The sequence below is a fragment of the Pteronotus mesoamericanus genome, unplaced genomic scaffold (assembly GCF_021234165.1).
Source record: "Pteronotus mesoamericanus isolate MK-2021 breed Mesoamerican mustached bat unplaced genomic scaffold, CSHL_Meso_final contig_65, whole genome shotgun sequence".
Classification (NCBI taxonomy): Eukaryota; Metazoa; Chordata; class Mammalia; order Chiroptera; family Mormoopidae; genus Pteronotus; species Pteronotus mesoamericanus.
In genome coordinates, this window is record NW_026555228.1 from 14,352,288 (window position 1) to 14,369,285 (window position 16,998).

General features: G+C 40.6%; 1 protein-coding gene across 1 annotated transcript; it reads left to right on the top strand.

Annotated features, from left to right (window-relative positions):
- Positions 1-14,676: 14,676 nt before the first annotated feature.
- On the top strand, positions 14,677-15,684 carry LOC129076869 (melanoma-associated antigen B1-like). The gene has a single exon (XM_054581010.1). It carries the CDS (start codon positions 14,677-14,679, stop codon positions 15,682-15,684), a length of 1,008 nt encoding a protein of 335 aa, XP_054436985.1.
- The last annotated feature ends 1,314 nt before the right edge of the window (positions 15,685-16,998 follow it).

Below are 16,998 nucleotides of genomic sequence, written 5' to 3' on the forward strand. Positions count from 1 at the left end.
CAACTGAGTAAATAGGAAAATCTAATTGGTTTTATTAAATGATTCATGAATCATACAGCATCCCATCTATCAAGTAGAAGAGTGCTCCTAGGAGTTGTACAAAATGGAAGGTTTTTATAGGAAGATGGGTGTGGCAAGGGAGCTATAGACAATAGAAAAGAATACATTATGTTTAGAACAGGACATCATCTTTTTGGGGTAAGAGAAAGGCAAGGGTTTATCATGCAGATTGCCTCTTCTTCTTTTGGGGAATGGAGAGGGCTCACAGGACAGATTATGTTACTGGAGCTTGACCAGAAAATTCCAGACTGGTTAATTAAGATTGTATTTCTGGAAAAGTTAAAACTTCATTAGGTCAGGTATTAAATATTGGCTTGGTATGATGGATTTTAGCACAGGCCTGTGGTTTTCTTTTGAAAATATGTATTGGAGAAATAACTATAAACAAACTATCCTGCTGACTCAAAAATTCACCTCCACAAAAACATGTAAAATAAAAAAATCTGGACTTAAGAATATCAACATAAGAAATGTCCAAACCTAAGAAATGTCCACAGAAATGTCTCTACAGAGAATATTTTAAGAGTTTATTTGATCCAAACTGAGGATAGTTGCTGGAGAGCAAGATCTCAAATGCTTCATAGAACAGTTTTGCTGTTTCTTTTATGCATTTGAGATTAAGGAAGGAAACTAAGGAAGATTACAAGAAGGTGGGAGAGAGCAAGGCAGGGATTGGATTACTGTATAGTTAAGTTCAGGCTTTAGAAGGGAAGGTCTGAAATGGGATATTTCAAAGGTGTATTAACCTAAATGCCCAGAAATAATAAATATGGCTTGCTTAAGGCAAAGGTAAGCCGTTTAGTAAAGCAGTTATGTGCCCGGGTTTTGATTACTCACCATGACCTGCCCATTTAGGAATTTATGATCATATCACATTGTGAGGTTACTGTCTATATGTAACTGAATGCAGGACTGACTGCCTACTGCAATGAAAGCCAAACTCATGAGACAGGTGCTGGTGAATGGTGAAAAGGACAGTGGTTTTATTTCAGGTGCAGATAACCTGAGAACATTGTAGGCTCATGCTTCAAAAACCATCTTCACATCTCAGTGCAGGCAGAGGTTTCCATAAAGAGGGAGAGAGAAAGCAGAGCAAAGAGATCAAGGGGAGGGGGTTGAAAAGTTCTCTACATGCAGACCAGCACATTCCATTCTGATAAGGACCTCAGAATTGATCAAGCAATGGTCCTGTGCGCATCATCCTGGTTTTATGTTGCCCTGGTATTTTGTTTGGAGATCAGCAAATCTCCCAGAGTTGGGATGCCTGAAGGTCAGAGTCTGTATCTTTTGAAATTAGTTCCCAGGATTCTTATACAAACATGCTGTTTACCTACAAGCTACATATTAATCAGAGTCAACATTTACAAAAACAATGTCAAAAGAATGGTAGGGTGGGTTACAACTCCCCACTGTTACGTATATAACTCCTTTTTTGCATCCACAATAAGGAGAGGTCTTTCTTCAAAAAGAATTATTGCAAAGATGGAAAGGGACTTCTGAAATAGGGGGACGGGTACTACTGCAATAGAGAGGAACTGTTACCGTAAGATCTGCAAGGATTTCAAGCATTATGCAAAAAGAGTTGTTCTTTTGTAGAGAGGAGTCAACAAGGCGAGAAAGAACAAGGTGTGAGGAAGTGGGATGAAAGGATGGTGGGATTGGACAATAAGTCAGAGAATGTTTTACCTAAGGCCAACTTATTCTCAAGAGGGGTTATATGCTGGCTCACATTGGAGTAGTCCAAAGTTCAAGGGCTTGGAGGGAGAACAGAAGGTTAACAAAAGTTTGGCTCATTTTGTTTCGAATGGTCATTGGGGACATGTAGTTCAACTCATCATTTATGAGGCACAGAATGGGACTTTTGAGGATCTGTGTCTGGCCTTGTCATGGGTAAACAAAGGAGTATACACAAATCTTACCTAAGTCATATGGTGAGGAGCAATTCTGTGTAGTAAGCCTTTTTCTGGAACACAAAACTCAGTGATTTCTTAATGTTTACTGTATTCCAGGATCACAAGGTTCAGGTTAAATTCAATAGTATCATATAAGAAAGAAAAAAGTTTTATTATTGAATAAGCATTAAACTGGAATATGATGTGCTTCATAAGCAAGCAACTAAAGAGAACAAAGTCAAGAAGAAACCTCATGCTTTTATAAGTCAAGCAGATACAATCCATTACATATAGGTTCTCAAGATAAAAGATAACTAGTCCTCAAGTAAGAGGAATTGATATCACCATTTGTCATACATATTTCTACCTCAGTGCACCTGGTAATTAGGGTAGCTATCTGTGTTAGGCTTTATCCAATGGAAAATATTCCTGGGTTGTAAAATTGGTAAGAAGCTTATTTAGCTTTCAAAAGAGAAAGGTTTTATATTAACAAATTTTCTAAAGTAAATGCTCTCAAAAAAAGGAGGGGTTGGGGAGTCTCATTCCTTTTATCTGTTGGCACCAGAAGAATTAAATATTTTTCATTTTAATTTGTATTTATCTTTACAAAACCCTTCCTTTGTTACTAAAAAATAATAACAGTATGGTTTTAAAAATTATTTTCACTGCCATTTCTACATGTCTTTGGGCAAATTGAAGCCATCTAAATATTCAACAAGTCTATAAAAATTACAAAACAATGTAATTATAGAATTAAAGTAAGATGTGCTGAAAAGTTCAATACATTATTTTCCTTGGGGGAATAACTTTTAAATACATCATACTTATGGTGAATGGTTAAAGCAGATTCTTGATTAGCAATGGGCAAAAATTCTCCTTCATCTTATATTAATTTTACAAACCGTTGTGATGCTTTATTGCTCAAGCTTTCAAATGATTAACTATCTGAGTATTATTTAGTAGTTCCTTATAAAATATTACCCAATCCAAGCCTAAGGGGGAGCTGAACTCTAGAGCTTGATAATCTAAATTTTTAATTAAGTCTTTTTCTTGCAAGGCCCAATAAATTTCTCCTGAGTTTCCCTCAATCACACAAGTAACATATCATTGACAAGATGACCCTTCAATAATTGCTCCATCTCCTTAAATAATTTTTCCCAGATGTGAAACACAAAGACACCCATGCCGATGATCTAGTATCAAAATTGTATTATGAGCCACCTGTTGAAGTTTGAACTTCCAGTGTTTAATGTACATGGCTCTAATTGTTTTAAGCTTTGAGGACAAACCCAAGTTACGGACATTTTTTTGACATTGGTTCAAATCAATAGTTATGTTACTATAGCAGTCAATTAGACCTTCATGAAAAACAGACAACTTTTACTTATCTATATATATTGGGACTGGAGAGGACTTGTCTCCCAAAATTAATGAAGTGATACTAGACCTGTCCTCTGAAGTCTCTATCCATGAAAAAGATTTGTTTATATATTAATTAGATACTTTCTACACCGTCCTTTTATTTCTTTCAGTACAGTCAAGTCCCAATACCTCCTTGTTCCCTTAAATAAGAATAGCCCTGTAATTTTGAACTAGTGATTATATCTTGGAGCTGTTTTATAGCTAATTGCTATGGGGCTATATTAGTGAGTGACTCTGAGAGCTTTGTGGAATTTTTGTCTTTTTTGTTATTGTTTTTCCCCCCAGCATTAAACAGTCCAAACAGTAAACTTTCAAATTTTAACAAGTAACCTTTTTTCTTCCCTAGTAAAATGTGATTCTTAAAGTCCTTGAAATAGCCACTAATGTAAATAAGACAGCAAGGTATTCTATGAGAACAGTAAGTTGGCTAGAATATCTCCTTTCAGTTGAATTCAGTATCAATTTCAGTCACTCTAGAACTTAATTTTCAAATCCTCAGTGAAAATCAGTCTCTGTCCTCCTGAGTGGCTGACTTTTCATGGGAAGCATAAGTCCACCTGGGTTTTCCTTTCACTTTGATAGTCATATGGGTGATCAGCAGCACTTGAAAGTGCCCCTCCAGTGTGGTGACAATCTGTCTTTCCTCTAGAACACTTTGGTGTAAATGAAATCTCCCAGTTGATCAGGGTGGCAGACTTCTTCCAGAGGGTCCTTTCAGGTCCTTTTCACTTTATTTCTCAAGATGTCTAGGGAAAAGAGAGCCACTTATAAATATTAAAATGATTATGAGAGGAATCAGTTAAAATGGTCATGGGGCATGGTCTCAGATGCAAACTCATAAGTCTTCCAAATGTACATTCAAAGGCAAGTGATACCACTCTGGCTTAAAAGGATGGCTTTAATTTTAGATAAGTCTAGTGGTAAAATTCTGGGTCATTTTAACCTAGTAGATTACTCAATCTTAGAAATTATTTTTTAAGCATTTGATTCATTTGCTTTATTTGTCCAGAGGACTGAAGATGATGGGTTGTATGACAGTTTACAGGAATCTGCAAACATTTGCATAATCCCTGGACAGCAACAGAAATAAAATATCCTTTATCTCACTTAATATGCTCTGGTATCCCAAAAATGAGAATTATGTGTATTAAGAGAGATTCACCATTGTCTATCTTTTTAAAAATATATTTTTATTGAATTTATTGGGGTTACATTGGTTAATACAATTATATAGGTTGGACTTAGAGGGTATTATGCTTATTGAAATAAGCCAGTCAGAGAAAGACAAGTACAGTATATGTGGAATCTAATGAACAAAACAGACAAAAAATAGAAACAGATTCATAGATACAGAAAAAAAAAACGGACAATTGTCAGAGGGGAGGGGAGTTGAGGGCTAGGTGAAATAGGTGAAGGGATTAAGCAAAAAAAACCTTTTTTCAAAAGAGAAAGCAGGCTGTCCAGGCATCTTGCATTTCACAACTAGACAAAAGCATTTCCTAAGCATTGATTCTATGAAACCCAATGGCCATCAGGTTCCTGGTAAAGTTGGTCAGGAAGAACTTCTTGAGTTTATCTTGGGAGTGGTCTGTAAAGAATTTTGCTGACAAATAATACATATCTTTATTGTCTTTTTAATGATTTTATTTTTTTTCAGTAGGCATAGTAAGAATCTAGTGCCTTTAAAATTCCTCTTTTGCTCAAATGATTTTGTTGATTATATGACAATAGTAATCAAATAAATAAGACTGGAGGACAGGAATCATTTTGTTAGGTGATCCCTGTACCCCAGTCAAATTTTTTTAGCCTCTTCTTGATCTATTAGCCCATTTCATGTTATGAAGCATATTTTTGAAAATAACAAAAATTTCTTAATATATTGAGTGGAACTTCTAAGTTTTGACTCTGCCACATTTTCCCCCAGTTTTATTGTGATATAATTGATACATAACATTGTGTAACTTTAAGTTGTACAAGGTGTTGCTCTGATACATTTATATATTGCAAAATGATTCCCACTGTAGCAATAGTTATCACCTTCATCCTGCCATATGATTATCATTTCTTTTTTTGTGGTGAGAGCATTTAAGATCTACTCTCTTAGTAAAATTTAAGTATAAGATACAGTATTATTAGCTCTAATCACCATGTTGTACATTAAATCCCAGACTTGTTAATCTTATAACTGGGAATTTGTACACTTTGAGCAATATCTCCCCATTTCCTTCACCCTCAACACCTGGCAATCACCACTCTATTCTCTGTTTCTCTGAGTTTGTCCATTTCAGGTTCCTCTTCTAAGTGGGAGCATAGAGTATTTCTCTTCCTATATATGACTTATTTCACTTAACATAATGTTCTTAAGGTCTATCAAAGTTATAAATGGCAGGACTTCCTTCTTTCTCATGGCTGAAAAATATTTAATTGTATTTATGTACCACATCACCTTTTTTCATTCATTCATTGACAAATACTTAGGTTGTTTCTATATCTGAGACTAGACATCCTTTTTATATTCTTTTTCCATTCCCTTTGGATACACACACATTCAGAAGTGGCGTTACTGTATCATACGGCAGTTTTATTTTATTGCAAAAGAACTAGAATAGCTAAAGCAATCCAAGAAAGAAGAACAAAGCCAGAGGTATCACACTTCAGGATTTCAAACTATACTACAAAGCTATAATAACCAAACAAATGGTACTGGCATAAAAATAGACACAGAGACCTAAGGAAGGGCTTAGAAGGAGCAACAGGAAAGAGCATAGGCAAGCTGCTGGCTCTCTAAAAACATACTTTCAAAGTCACCTGGACTCATGTTGTGTAATCTTTCCTGCATGAAGTGAAGAACCCAAACACCACTGGACAGCCCGAGGCAGACCCGCTCTGGGTCTGGTTCCCATCTGATAGCAGTCTATTTGTCCTTCCCATGCCGCCACCTTTTGCCTAACTTGGATTTGGATAATCAGCAAGAGAGTAAAAACAAAGATGCTTGGAGAATGACTTTGATCTGCTTTTGTATCCAAGCAAGTAAATTTTGAGAATGACTTAGCAAACTGAGCAGGGAAGGGGATAGGTGTCTCCCCATTTTCTGGTTATACCACGGCAACTTCTCCCATATTACCTTTAGTAGAAAGACTTCAAGTACAGCTACTAGCAACCCCTCTTGCAGGCCTTTAATGTCCTTAGTTCTTCCGTGTGTGTGTGTGTGTGTGTGTGTGTGTGTGTGTGTGTGTGTGTAGGGGTGGCAGTGGCTTCCTTTGACCAGCACACACCTTGTTGTGTATTCTTCAGGACCCTGACATGCTTGCTCCATCAAACTAGCAAAGTCTGCTAGTTGCAAAATTCCACACAGCAGTCAGTGCACAACCCCATGTATGGAGCCATAAACTGAAACTACACTTTCTATGAGTAATATCAGCTTGTTAGAAAGGCAAGTGGATTATGTGGATGCCCTTGGTAGTTCCTGGATGCTGTCATCAATAGCATTGCTGGTGATCCAAATAGAAAAGGCTGGTTTTTCTCTTAGCCAAGACAAGTGTAAACTATATGGTCTTTTAGTTAATCTTCCCATGTTGACATTTATCAGCTTAACCCCCTTTTTTGTTTGCTTTGTTCCAAGTGACTAGTGCAATTACTTTTGATCTTGTTGTCTTCATATGGAGACATGGTCTTTTTTTCCAAGGTCTCAATTATTCTGTGATCCTGTGGTTTTTGTTTTTGTTTTGTTTTGTTTTGTTTTCATTTCTGCTTTCTTACCTACCTGGTATGAGGATGATGAGGTAATATTGCAGGTGAAACCTGGGCTAAGACATGGAGTGGACTCAGTCTAGGGCATGAGGTATACAAACCTGTCTTTTCAAACAGAACCAGTAATTCATTGGTGGTTAACAAAGTTATGCCTTAGTACCCGCTGTGCAAAGAAATCTTGTAATGAAGGGAACCACATATCCAAAATATCATTTCCTCCCTCTCTCTGGGAATTGATTTGATGTAGGGAAAGATAAAGAGATGGGAGGGGAGGAACAACAGAGAAAGAAGGAGAGTTCTGTGAGAAAGTGTCCTTAATGCTCTAATTTCGCCTTCCATTTTTTTCAATTTTTTTCTTCTGGCTAGACAACTCATATTTAACTTTCCTCTAAGAATGATATTAATCCTACAAATACCAATAATTCATTTGGTTAAGATGAGGCCCTTCTGAGAATCTCTGTAAATGCTAATTTATCCAAATTAAAAGAAGTGTCCTTAGGCCATGGCCAGACTAGATTCTTACAGGTATACCATTCTTAATGTGACAAAGAGATAGTACCTATTAAAGAAGAAAAACTGCAGGCAACATTACTGGCTTCCCATATCTTTCCATCAGCAAAGCTAATTGTAATCCTGGTGGGAATTTAGAACCCATGTTACCATGCTTATTTAATAGTAAAATCTTGAATTTAAAGAGGTAGTTTCTTCTGACAAGCGCAGAGAGCAAGAATGGAGACTGTATAATTTAAGGGCTCTTCCATGACTGTTGTGTGTACATAGAACTGCTTATTCATAAACTTGATTCAGGAACTTCCAGGTGTCTTGACCTCATTGCCAGATTTCTTGGGTTAATTAAATTAAAAACAAACTCCTGCCAACTCAAAGATACCTCTCTACAAAATATAGAAAAGAAAGAAAACAGTTGTATTATTCAATAACCACTAAACCAGAATGCCATACCCATCACAGGCAATCCGCTGAAAGATTGCAGACAGAAAGCTATCTCACCCTTCTATACAGCCAAACAGATATGTCTATGTGTAAGCGGGTGTTTGGGGACACTTATTCAGTTTTGTCAGCCTATTTGCTTATATCAGCAAATACACCACACATTTTAATTATTATAGTTTTTAAAAATAAATGTTAATATGTAGTAGAATAAGTCCTTATTTTTTTCTTTATCAAGAATATATTGACTGTACTTTGCCATATGCAAGTAAATTTAAAATCTTGATTCAGCTTGTCAAGTTTTATACACAAATCCTACTGACTTTCTTTGGGGGTAGTTGGGTATTAACGTACATTGTAGATTAATTTGGGGAGAATTAACATGTTCACAATATTGAGAATCTTTCCCCATAAATATATGATAATTCTCTGTTCACTTAGGTTTTGATTAATTACTCTACATAGCAGCTACATGTTTAATTTTTATTATATATTTTATATGTAAATACAAATATAATAGTAGGCATCAGGTACTTTGTATTGTAATTTACAAGTTATATTTTATTAATTTCATGTTGATACTATTTGTTGCTGCAGAAACAAAGTGCATGCTTACATACTGATCTTATACTCACCAATTTTTGAAAATGGGTTGATTTAATAGTTTTTTTTCAGTTGTTATTTTGTACATATCTGGTGACATTATTTTATCATGAATGAATAATAAATTTCATAAAACACTGTTCTGCATTAATTTAGATAGGATTATTTTTTCCTTTTAATCTCTCCATGAGATATGCATCCCTGGACCTATATACCCTCATGTCCATTCCTCATGCTTTTCCTGTTCTGGTTTTTTTTTTTCCTATCGTAACATGCCTGAGTCCCATTTCTTATGCTCTGTGCTCTCCAAACACTTGGATGCCAGATCGGTTAAGAAAGGAAGAGGCAACAGGTGGCAATTAAAGCTCAGGAAGGTGGAAATGCCCAGAATTTTCCTCTCTGAAGCAGGTGGCTTCTCCTTCAAGGACTACATTATCTCTACAGCTTCAAGGACCTTTAGTTACAATATCTTATCTCATTGTTCCTTTAGCCTACCTATGGGAGTACCTTCCTTCAGTTGCTAAGTATTGTTTTGCTCAACTCTCCCCATTGGTTCTTGATTAACCAATATCCTGCCCTAAATTCTCTGAGTTATACATTTAGAGTAATTTCTGTTTTCTGGATAATCCCTATTACAGTTGACCAATTATAATGACTGCTTCTTTTTTTTTTTTTTTTCATGTGAAATCTTCATTTCATTCCTAGGAAAAACTTAACTCTATCACATATGTGTATATACACACACACACACTCTAAGAGTATAATGGAGAGATTTATTCAACTTTAAAATATTTTGAGCACTACACATAAAATTCCACAGTATTACCTGTGGGAAGTAATCCAAGTGGTACTCAGATATTTTAGCCTTAAATTGATTAATCAGAAAAAGAAATATTTTAAACAACCAACTGATTCAAGAGTGCAGAAACAATAGTATATTACACCCAAATAATTATAAAGTAGGACATAAAGAGGATAATTTCAGAAATATGAATTAGAAGATAGTAAAGTTCACTAATGAAAGCTAGTTCTTTGAAAACATTTCTATAAAACTTTCTGTAGGTATTACCAACTACAAAAATAGAAGCAGAAATAAGTAATATTAGTTAAGAAAAACTCTACAAAATATATCTGCAGAAGAAATTTAAAGGTCATAAGAGAATACTATAAATACTTTATCACTGCCTCAGTATAGCACATGGTGGGTAAGGAAAAGATCCAACCTAAAGAATTATTTTAGCTAATAAACAGAAAGGAATGATAAAATTACCATTCTGTATCTCTCTAATTGATTAATGGATGAGGGCAATGATCCTCAATGTCTTCCAACATCAACACAAAGAACATAGGAGACATTGTGAATATCTTAATGGAAAGTGCACAGTGTCACCTCTGGAATAGTGTTACCAATAAACAAACAAACAAATATATAAACTTTAATCTGCTTAAATTTCTTTCTATTAACATTAAGGATTGTTGATGCTGAGTGTCAGTTATATTGGGTTCATTATTCTACATACTGTTGTATATGTTTTAGAATTTCAATGATAACATGATTTTATTATAAATAGCATGCCTTTAAATTTAAAAATCCAATTGAACTGGAATATTTTAGTAAAATATAAATGATTAAATAGGTCAATAAAGAAATTGAAAACATAATAATACAAAGCTAAAATTGTAGTTAAAATCCAAGGAACCCTAAAAATATTCCCAGACCAATCAAATTTGGAGGTGAAGGAGAAACAAATAAAAAGTTTATATAAACTCTTCCAAACCACACTAAAAAATGGGAAATGACTCATCCATTCTAGTGGCTAGCCCTCTTTGGGACAAAGAACAGATAAGGATACCCTGAAAAAAGAACATGTGAGCCAAGCTCACTCATATATAGTAGACAAATGTCTTAACTGTATACCATATGAAATACAGTGGTGAATTAATAAAGAAATAGGCTGTGTCAAAGGAATGCAAAGATGATAGCACATTAGAAAAAATGAATCAAAATTCTCTGCAATAAAAAATAGGAGAGAAAAAGCATTTGATCATGTGTGAGAATAAAGAAAAAGCTTTTGATAAAAATTCAACAAAAATTCATGCAAACTTCTAAGAATGGAATTTTCATATCATAAAATCATCACCAAATATACATAAGTGTGATAAATTATAATCGTTCCCAATAAAGTTGGGAAAAGCACACAGAGGTATAATGCCACAAACCTGGATGTGAGAGTATGACAGGACACAACCATGCACAAGAATAATAAAATAAATAAGATGTATGAATAACTAAAAGAAATATAATAATAGTACCAATATGACACTATAATTAAAAATAAACAAATAGGCAAACACAATATTCAAATATATCAGAAATACATCAAAAAGCTAGTATATAGGAAATTACTGGAGCAAAATCAGAAGCTTGGTCACACGTAATCAATAACTAATTAGAACATATAAAGAACAATATACCAGTCAAAACTGAAACAATATCTGAAGGGTACCTAAAACAAAACTTTACAAAGCTCTACAAGATCTTTATGGAGGAAACCATAAAAATTTACTAAGAGAATTAGAGGGGGAAATGTCCTAAATAGAGCAGTATAATATGTTTACTCAGGGAAACAGAATATTGTAAACATGCCAATTGTTATATTATTTGCAGATTCGGTGCCTTACCCACAGCTTCCAGGATGACAACCAAACTTAAGCTGCTATTTCTTGTGTATAAAATCAACCACCCTGGACAAACTAAAGAAAGAATAAACAAAACAGTATCAATAATAACAGTAAAAAATTAAGGAGAAACCCCTGAGGGGCAGTAAGTCTATATTGAACTAGCATTCGTGTGGGTACAGTTGAGGGCGTGCCCTGAAGTTGAGACAGGTCTACAGAAGACAGGATTGGCTGGAGGAAAATTTTTAAAGTTATGCCTTTGATTCTTCCAACATGCCCTGGAACAATCAATTTTTACTACTTCATTGAAGGAACCTGAGACAGCACTTCAGAGTCTGCATGCTAGGACCATGGGGTAATATCAAGACAACCCCAAATTTTGGGCCTGTTAAGGTAGTATGACTCCAGAGATTGTCCTAATAACCACTTGAAACTTTTTGTTGGTAAAGACTGGGCTTTCTAAAATAGCCATTTTAACAAAATGTAGGGTAAAATGAAAATAGAATAGTGAGAACTTCTGAGATATAGTGTCTTAGAAAATTTCAAGTATGTATAAAACATTATTATTAACCACTGTCACTATGCTTTGCAGGTTTCCAGAACTTCCTGATATTGTAAAGGAAAATTTGTACCCTTTGATCAATATCTCCACTTTTCCTTCACCACCCCCATACTCCTGCCTCTAGTAACCACCATTCCCATTCTAATACTATGAAAGTGACTTTTTAAAATAGATTCCACTTATAACATATTATGGAATATTTATCTTTCTGTGTTGGCCTTAATTAACTTAACATGATATCATTTTAGTTTCTTTGTGTTCTCAAAAATACTAGGACTTTTCACAACACACACACAAAATGGTAACTATAGGAGGTAGTGATATCTTAAATACTTTGAGTGGAGTAATTATTTGACAACGTGTGCATATATCAAAACATCACATTTTGTAATATATAATGTTTTGTCAAAAATATGAAAAAGCAAAAAGGTAATAGAAAATAATAGCACAATAGGTATGCATGTGGAGAGAAATTCTATTAGAAACATTGAACAATGACACTGCTGTCAGCCAAGGGCGAGCCCGGGCAGAGCTGTCGGGCTAAGGAGCATCCCATTTTCCCACGGGGTTCCTGAGGGACCTGGTCAGGAAAGGAAGGCTTTGACGTCCCAAAGGGAAGAATCGCAGGCTGCCTGACTCAGGGCAGGCGGCCCCTCCCAGAACACGGGAGCCCACTGGGGTCGCAGACCCTGCCGCCATGTCTGAGTGGCCGCAGGTCGCAGTGGCCCGTTGTGCACTGTACACTGAGTAGCAGTCTTGGGGAGTCGAGGCCTTGATAGAAGGGGTACCAACCAGGACAACTCAGGGGCGGTGGCCCAGCACCTGCCAGGAGCCCAGGGAAGGCATGGACACGGGGAGGAGGGGAACAACCATTACTGTCCATCTTGGGAGGTGCCAGGTATGGCCCCCACTTGTTGCCCACTGGGGTTCTGAGGAGAATGAGGGCCGGGGACTGAAGCCCGAGGACCCCGCACAGCAGGCGGAAAACTCTCAGTACCTGCTAAGAACCGATGACAGTCCCTTGAGTGCAAAGCCTGCACGATGCTGCCCGCCATGAACAAGCCCCCGCTTCCGGCTGGCCCATCCCGCCTGGCCGGAAGTGTCCCGGCAGGACTTCCTGCGAGCCACTCTGCTAGGGACGAGGCCTTGTCAGACAGCTGCTGTCCAGGGTGACCCGAGGGAGGAACCCCACGTCCTGTCAGCGTCAAGGTGTACGCTGTCCTGAGTGGGGACTGTGGGGATGCGCGCCAGGCCACTCCAGTCCCGTTCCCCTGAAAAGAGGGGGCCTCAGAGACCCACTCCGCCCCGCCCCGCCCCGCCCCGCCCCGCCCCGCCCTGCCATGCCCTTCGCTCCGCCCTGGAGGCCCCAACATGGCAGTCAGGCCCAAAGATCCTTGCGTTCCCGGCGAATAGAGGCCCCAGTCAAGGGCAGTGGACTCTGGCTAAGCTCGAGCTGACAGAGAAATGCCCGGTCCCTTAGAGGAAAAGAGGAGAACTTCGTGAAGAAGGCAGGCACCCTGAACTCCCTAACAGGGCAAACGGGGACCTGCTCCTGACATTGGCCTGCGAGGGTCCGGGCCGGTGTAAGGACCGGGGTGCTCTCTCCCTTGGCCCTCAGGAGAGTCACTGAGGTGGGGGCCCTGGACTAGAGGTTGGCAGCAGGTGACAAGAGATGATGTGCAGGTCGGGGGAAGATTCAGGTTGAGGAGCATGAAGATTCGTGGACCTCTCAGTCCATAACAGGGAGGACTGCCCGGAATCCCTATGTGCTGCCAACCAAGGAGGCCCAGGCATTCATCAAGCCGAAGGGCCCCTTAAAACCCTCCGGGATCACGGTGGCGGGGGCGTGCGGGGTGGGGGGCAAGTCTTCCGCTGAGCGGTGGGATCAGCGCTTAGCAGTGCGAGGAACCGTAGATGCCCGCGCCCGGGGTCAAACCGGGTTGGAGGGAGGCCTTTGGGAGCACTGACAACGGAGGTCCATTTGGTGGTGTGTCCATACATTTGGAAAAAGCAGGCCAAAGCACCCAGACAAGGCCAAACTGAGTTCCTCCTCCGGCTCTTGGCTGGGCGCCGACCTTAGCGTGACTGGAGCACAGAGGCAGAGGAGGCCCTGGCCCTGGCCGTGCCAGCCAGGGAAACTGAGTGAGGATGAGGGGAGACCCACCGTGAAGGTGTGATGACGGTAAAGCCAGCAGTCAGCAGAAAGGAGGGCGCTGAGGGCCTACTGAGCGTCCGTGTGAGAAGTGGGAGTGAGAGCTGGGGCCCCCGCAAAGTCCAGGACGGACAGGCCTCCAGAGGCATAGCCATTCTGGGTGTCCTTGCCAGCAACACCATCTCAATTCGTTCTTGTGGCATCTCGGGGGTGTGAAGTGTCTAATTCAGAGCAACAGCTGGGAGTGGGACCTGGGTCATGTTAATAATTAACTCCATGACCCTGAGTGTGAACGGAGAGCACCCCAAAGCCAGGGACACACGTCACCCCTGCCAGCCCCTGTACTCACCCGAGGAGCACCCAGGCAGGACTCGAAGGCTCTGGCCTAGGGCTCTCTCTCCCCTCCTCGGCAGGGTTGTCAGGGGCCAGGCTTCTGAGAACAGGAGGCTCCTGGGGGCTCCTAGAGCAGTGCCCTCAGGCCCTGCAGAGGCGGCCTTGGTTAAATCCACGGTGGAGGGCACACACCAACTCATTCTCCCTCCCCTAGGTGCCGACGTCACCTACTCTCCTGCCCACACTGGTGCCTGCTGGTCCTGACCGTTGTCATCATGCCTCGGGGGCAGAAGAGTAAGGTCCGTGCCCACGAGAAACGCCTGCAGGCGCAAAGTGCGTCTCAGAGTGTCAAGGGCGCCCAAGCCGCCGCGGCAGAGGCTGAAGAGTCCGCCTCCTTTCCTCTTTCTGGGGAGTCTCCCACGAGCTCCTCTGCCCCTGGTCCATCCCAGAAGCCTCAGCGAGCCCGGGCCACTAGCTCTCCTGGGGAAGGCGTGTCGTGCCCAAGATCTCATGAAGCTGCCAAGAGCCAAGATGAGGAAAGTGCAAGGGCCTCCCGGGCAGCACTCTCCTCTCGGAGGGCTCGCAGAGATCCTCTCAACAGGAGGGTGTGCAGGCTGGTGCAGTTCCTGCTGGAGAAGCTTCAAAGGAAGGAGCCCATCACGCAGGCGGCGCTGCTGAGGATCGTCGGCAGGAAGTTCAAGGAGCAGTACCCTGAGGTCCTCCGGAGAGCCTGTGAGCGCCTGGAGCTGATCTTTGGCCTTGAGCTGAAGGCTGTCACCCCCAACAGCCACACCTATGCCTTTGTCAACAAGCTGGGCCTCCCGATTGAGGGAGACCTGTGCGATGACGAGGTGGTGCCCAAAACCGGGCTCCTCAATGCTCTCCTGGGGGTGATCTTCATGAAGGGCAACCACGCCACTGAGGAGGAGATCTGGGAGTTCCTCGGTGTGTTCGGGATCCATCCGGGGACGAGGCACGTCATCGTGGGGGAGCCCAGGGAGTTCATCACCAAGGATCTGGTACAGCAACGGTACCTGGAGTACCACCGGATGCCCGGCAGTCGTCTTCCACGCTATGCATTTCAGTGGGGCCCAAGAGCCTACGTTGAGACCAGCAAGATAAAAGTGCTGGAGTTCCTGGCCAAGATCAATGGCACTGTCCCCTCTGCCTTCCCCAACCTGTTTGAGAAAGCATTGAGACATGAGGAAGACAGAGCATGGCTCACGGCTGCAGCCATGGTTGCCTCTTTTGAGAAGGGCACTGCCCCTTCCAGGGCCAAGTAGAGCAGCTCCTCTCACAAGTAGGGAGGCGTGGGGCAGGCGTGTCACCTTGCCTTTGAGGAGAGTAGTCACATTTCTAACTAGTGGAGCATAGTGGGCTCTGGAGGGAACAAAACATGTACTTGTTTGGTTTCTTTTTCTTCTGTAGATGAGTACCCTTTAGCCTATATATATTTTTAAATGATGTTCCTTCTCATTGAAGGTTTCTTTCCTTACACATCTAAGTTGTATTAATGCCTTGATGCCACATTTATTACATTTGAGATTTAAGATCAAGAGTTCCGTTTGTGCAAATTGATTGAGAAGCCTTCAATATTCATTTTGGTACTGAGCAAGGTAATATGGAATAAGAATAGTATTTTCTGTGCAAGTGTGAAAAAACTTACAGGAAAAACTTGGCTATACACAATGGTGAAACAAAAGTAAAGGGTTTTTAATTCTTACTTTGCTTTATTCTCATTTTTCTTCCTGTAATATTAAAAAAAATATACATGGATCAGCTTAATTCTTCAAACTGTTTGAGAAATTAAATTGGAATGTATTTCCTTTTTGCTCATGTCCTTCTTTTACCTTCCAGCATTAATAGACCAGTTGTTCTTTGGAACTCTCTAATGGTACCGGCAATGGTAAGAAAAAGCAGACCAAGCTGCCGCCCATAGCAGTGAGAGTCTAGCAGCAGCATTGGTCTTATGGGAAGGATGGTGGCATGCGTTGTAAGAAATGAGTAAATGACAATTAAATAGCAGTGGCGTGGAGACGGGGTGTTGGGGATGAGAGCAGTTTATTGTCCATCGTGTGGTCAAGGCAGTGTTGGGCCTTGGGAAACAGCCAGTCCCTGGGGGTGGGGGACAGGTAATATTCACCTGGGCTGCATGGTGGGCTTCAGGAAGCTGTGGAGCGGAGGGTGGGCCCCATCCCTCACAGGATGGCTCTCAGAGTTGATTGACCGAGCTTGGAGGGGACAACAGATCTTAAAGGTTCCTTTGGGATGAGGGAAAACCTGGGAAGACTCTCCACCTGGGTCCAGGCTGGAAGGGGTCCTGTGCACTTGTCCCAGAGCAGGTGAACACAGGGCATGAGCTAGGTGGTTTTGGCAGAACGTGTCCCGAGTTTTTATAAGAAATAAGGGTGATAGTCTCTTGAAGTGAGATGCCGAGAAGGCAGTGGACAGTGACTCCTTTCATGGTGTGGGAGAGGCAGGGCTCGCTGCAGGAAAATGGCATTTTCCTTAGGGAATTTGCCTGGAATTTGTCAAATTCTAAGGGAGGGCTCTATTTACAGTGATTATGAAATGAATAAAATTGCGGGTGCTTTTCT

Bases quoted from the DNA above. Each gene is read 5' to 3' on its own strand.
- LOC129076869 (XM_054581010.1), top strand. From the start codon at position 14,677: ATGCCTCGGGGGCAGAAGAGTAAGGTCCGTGCCCACGAGAAACGCCTG.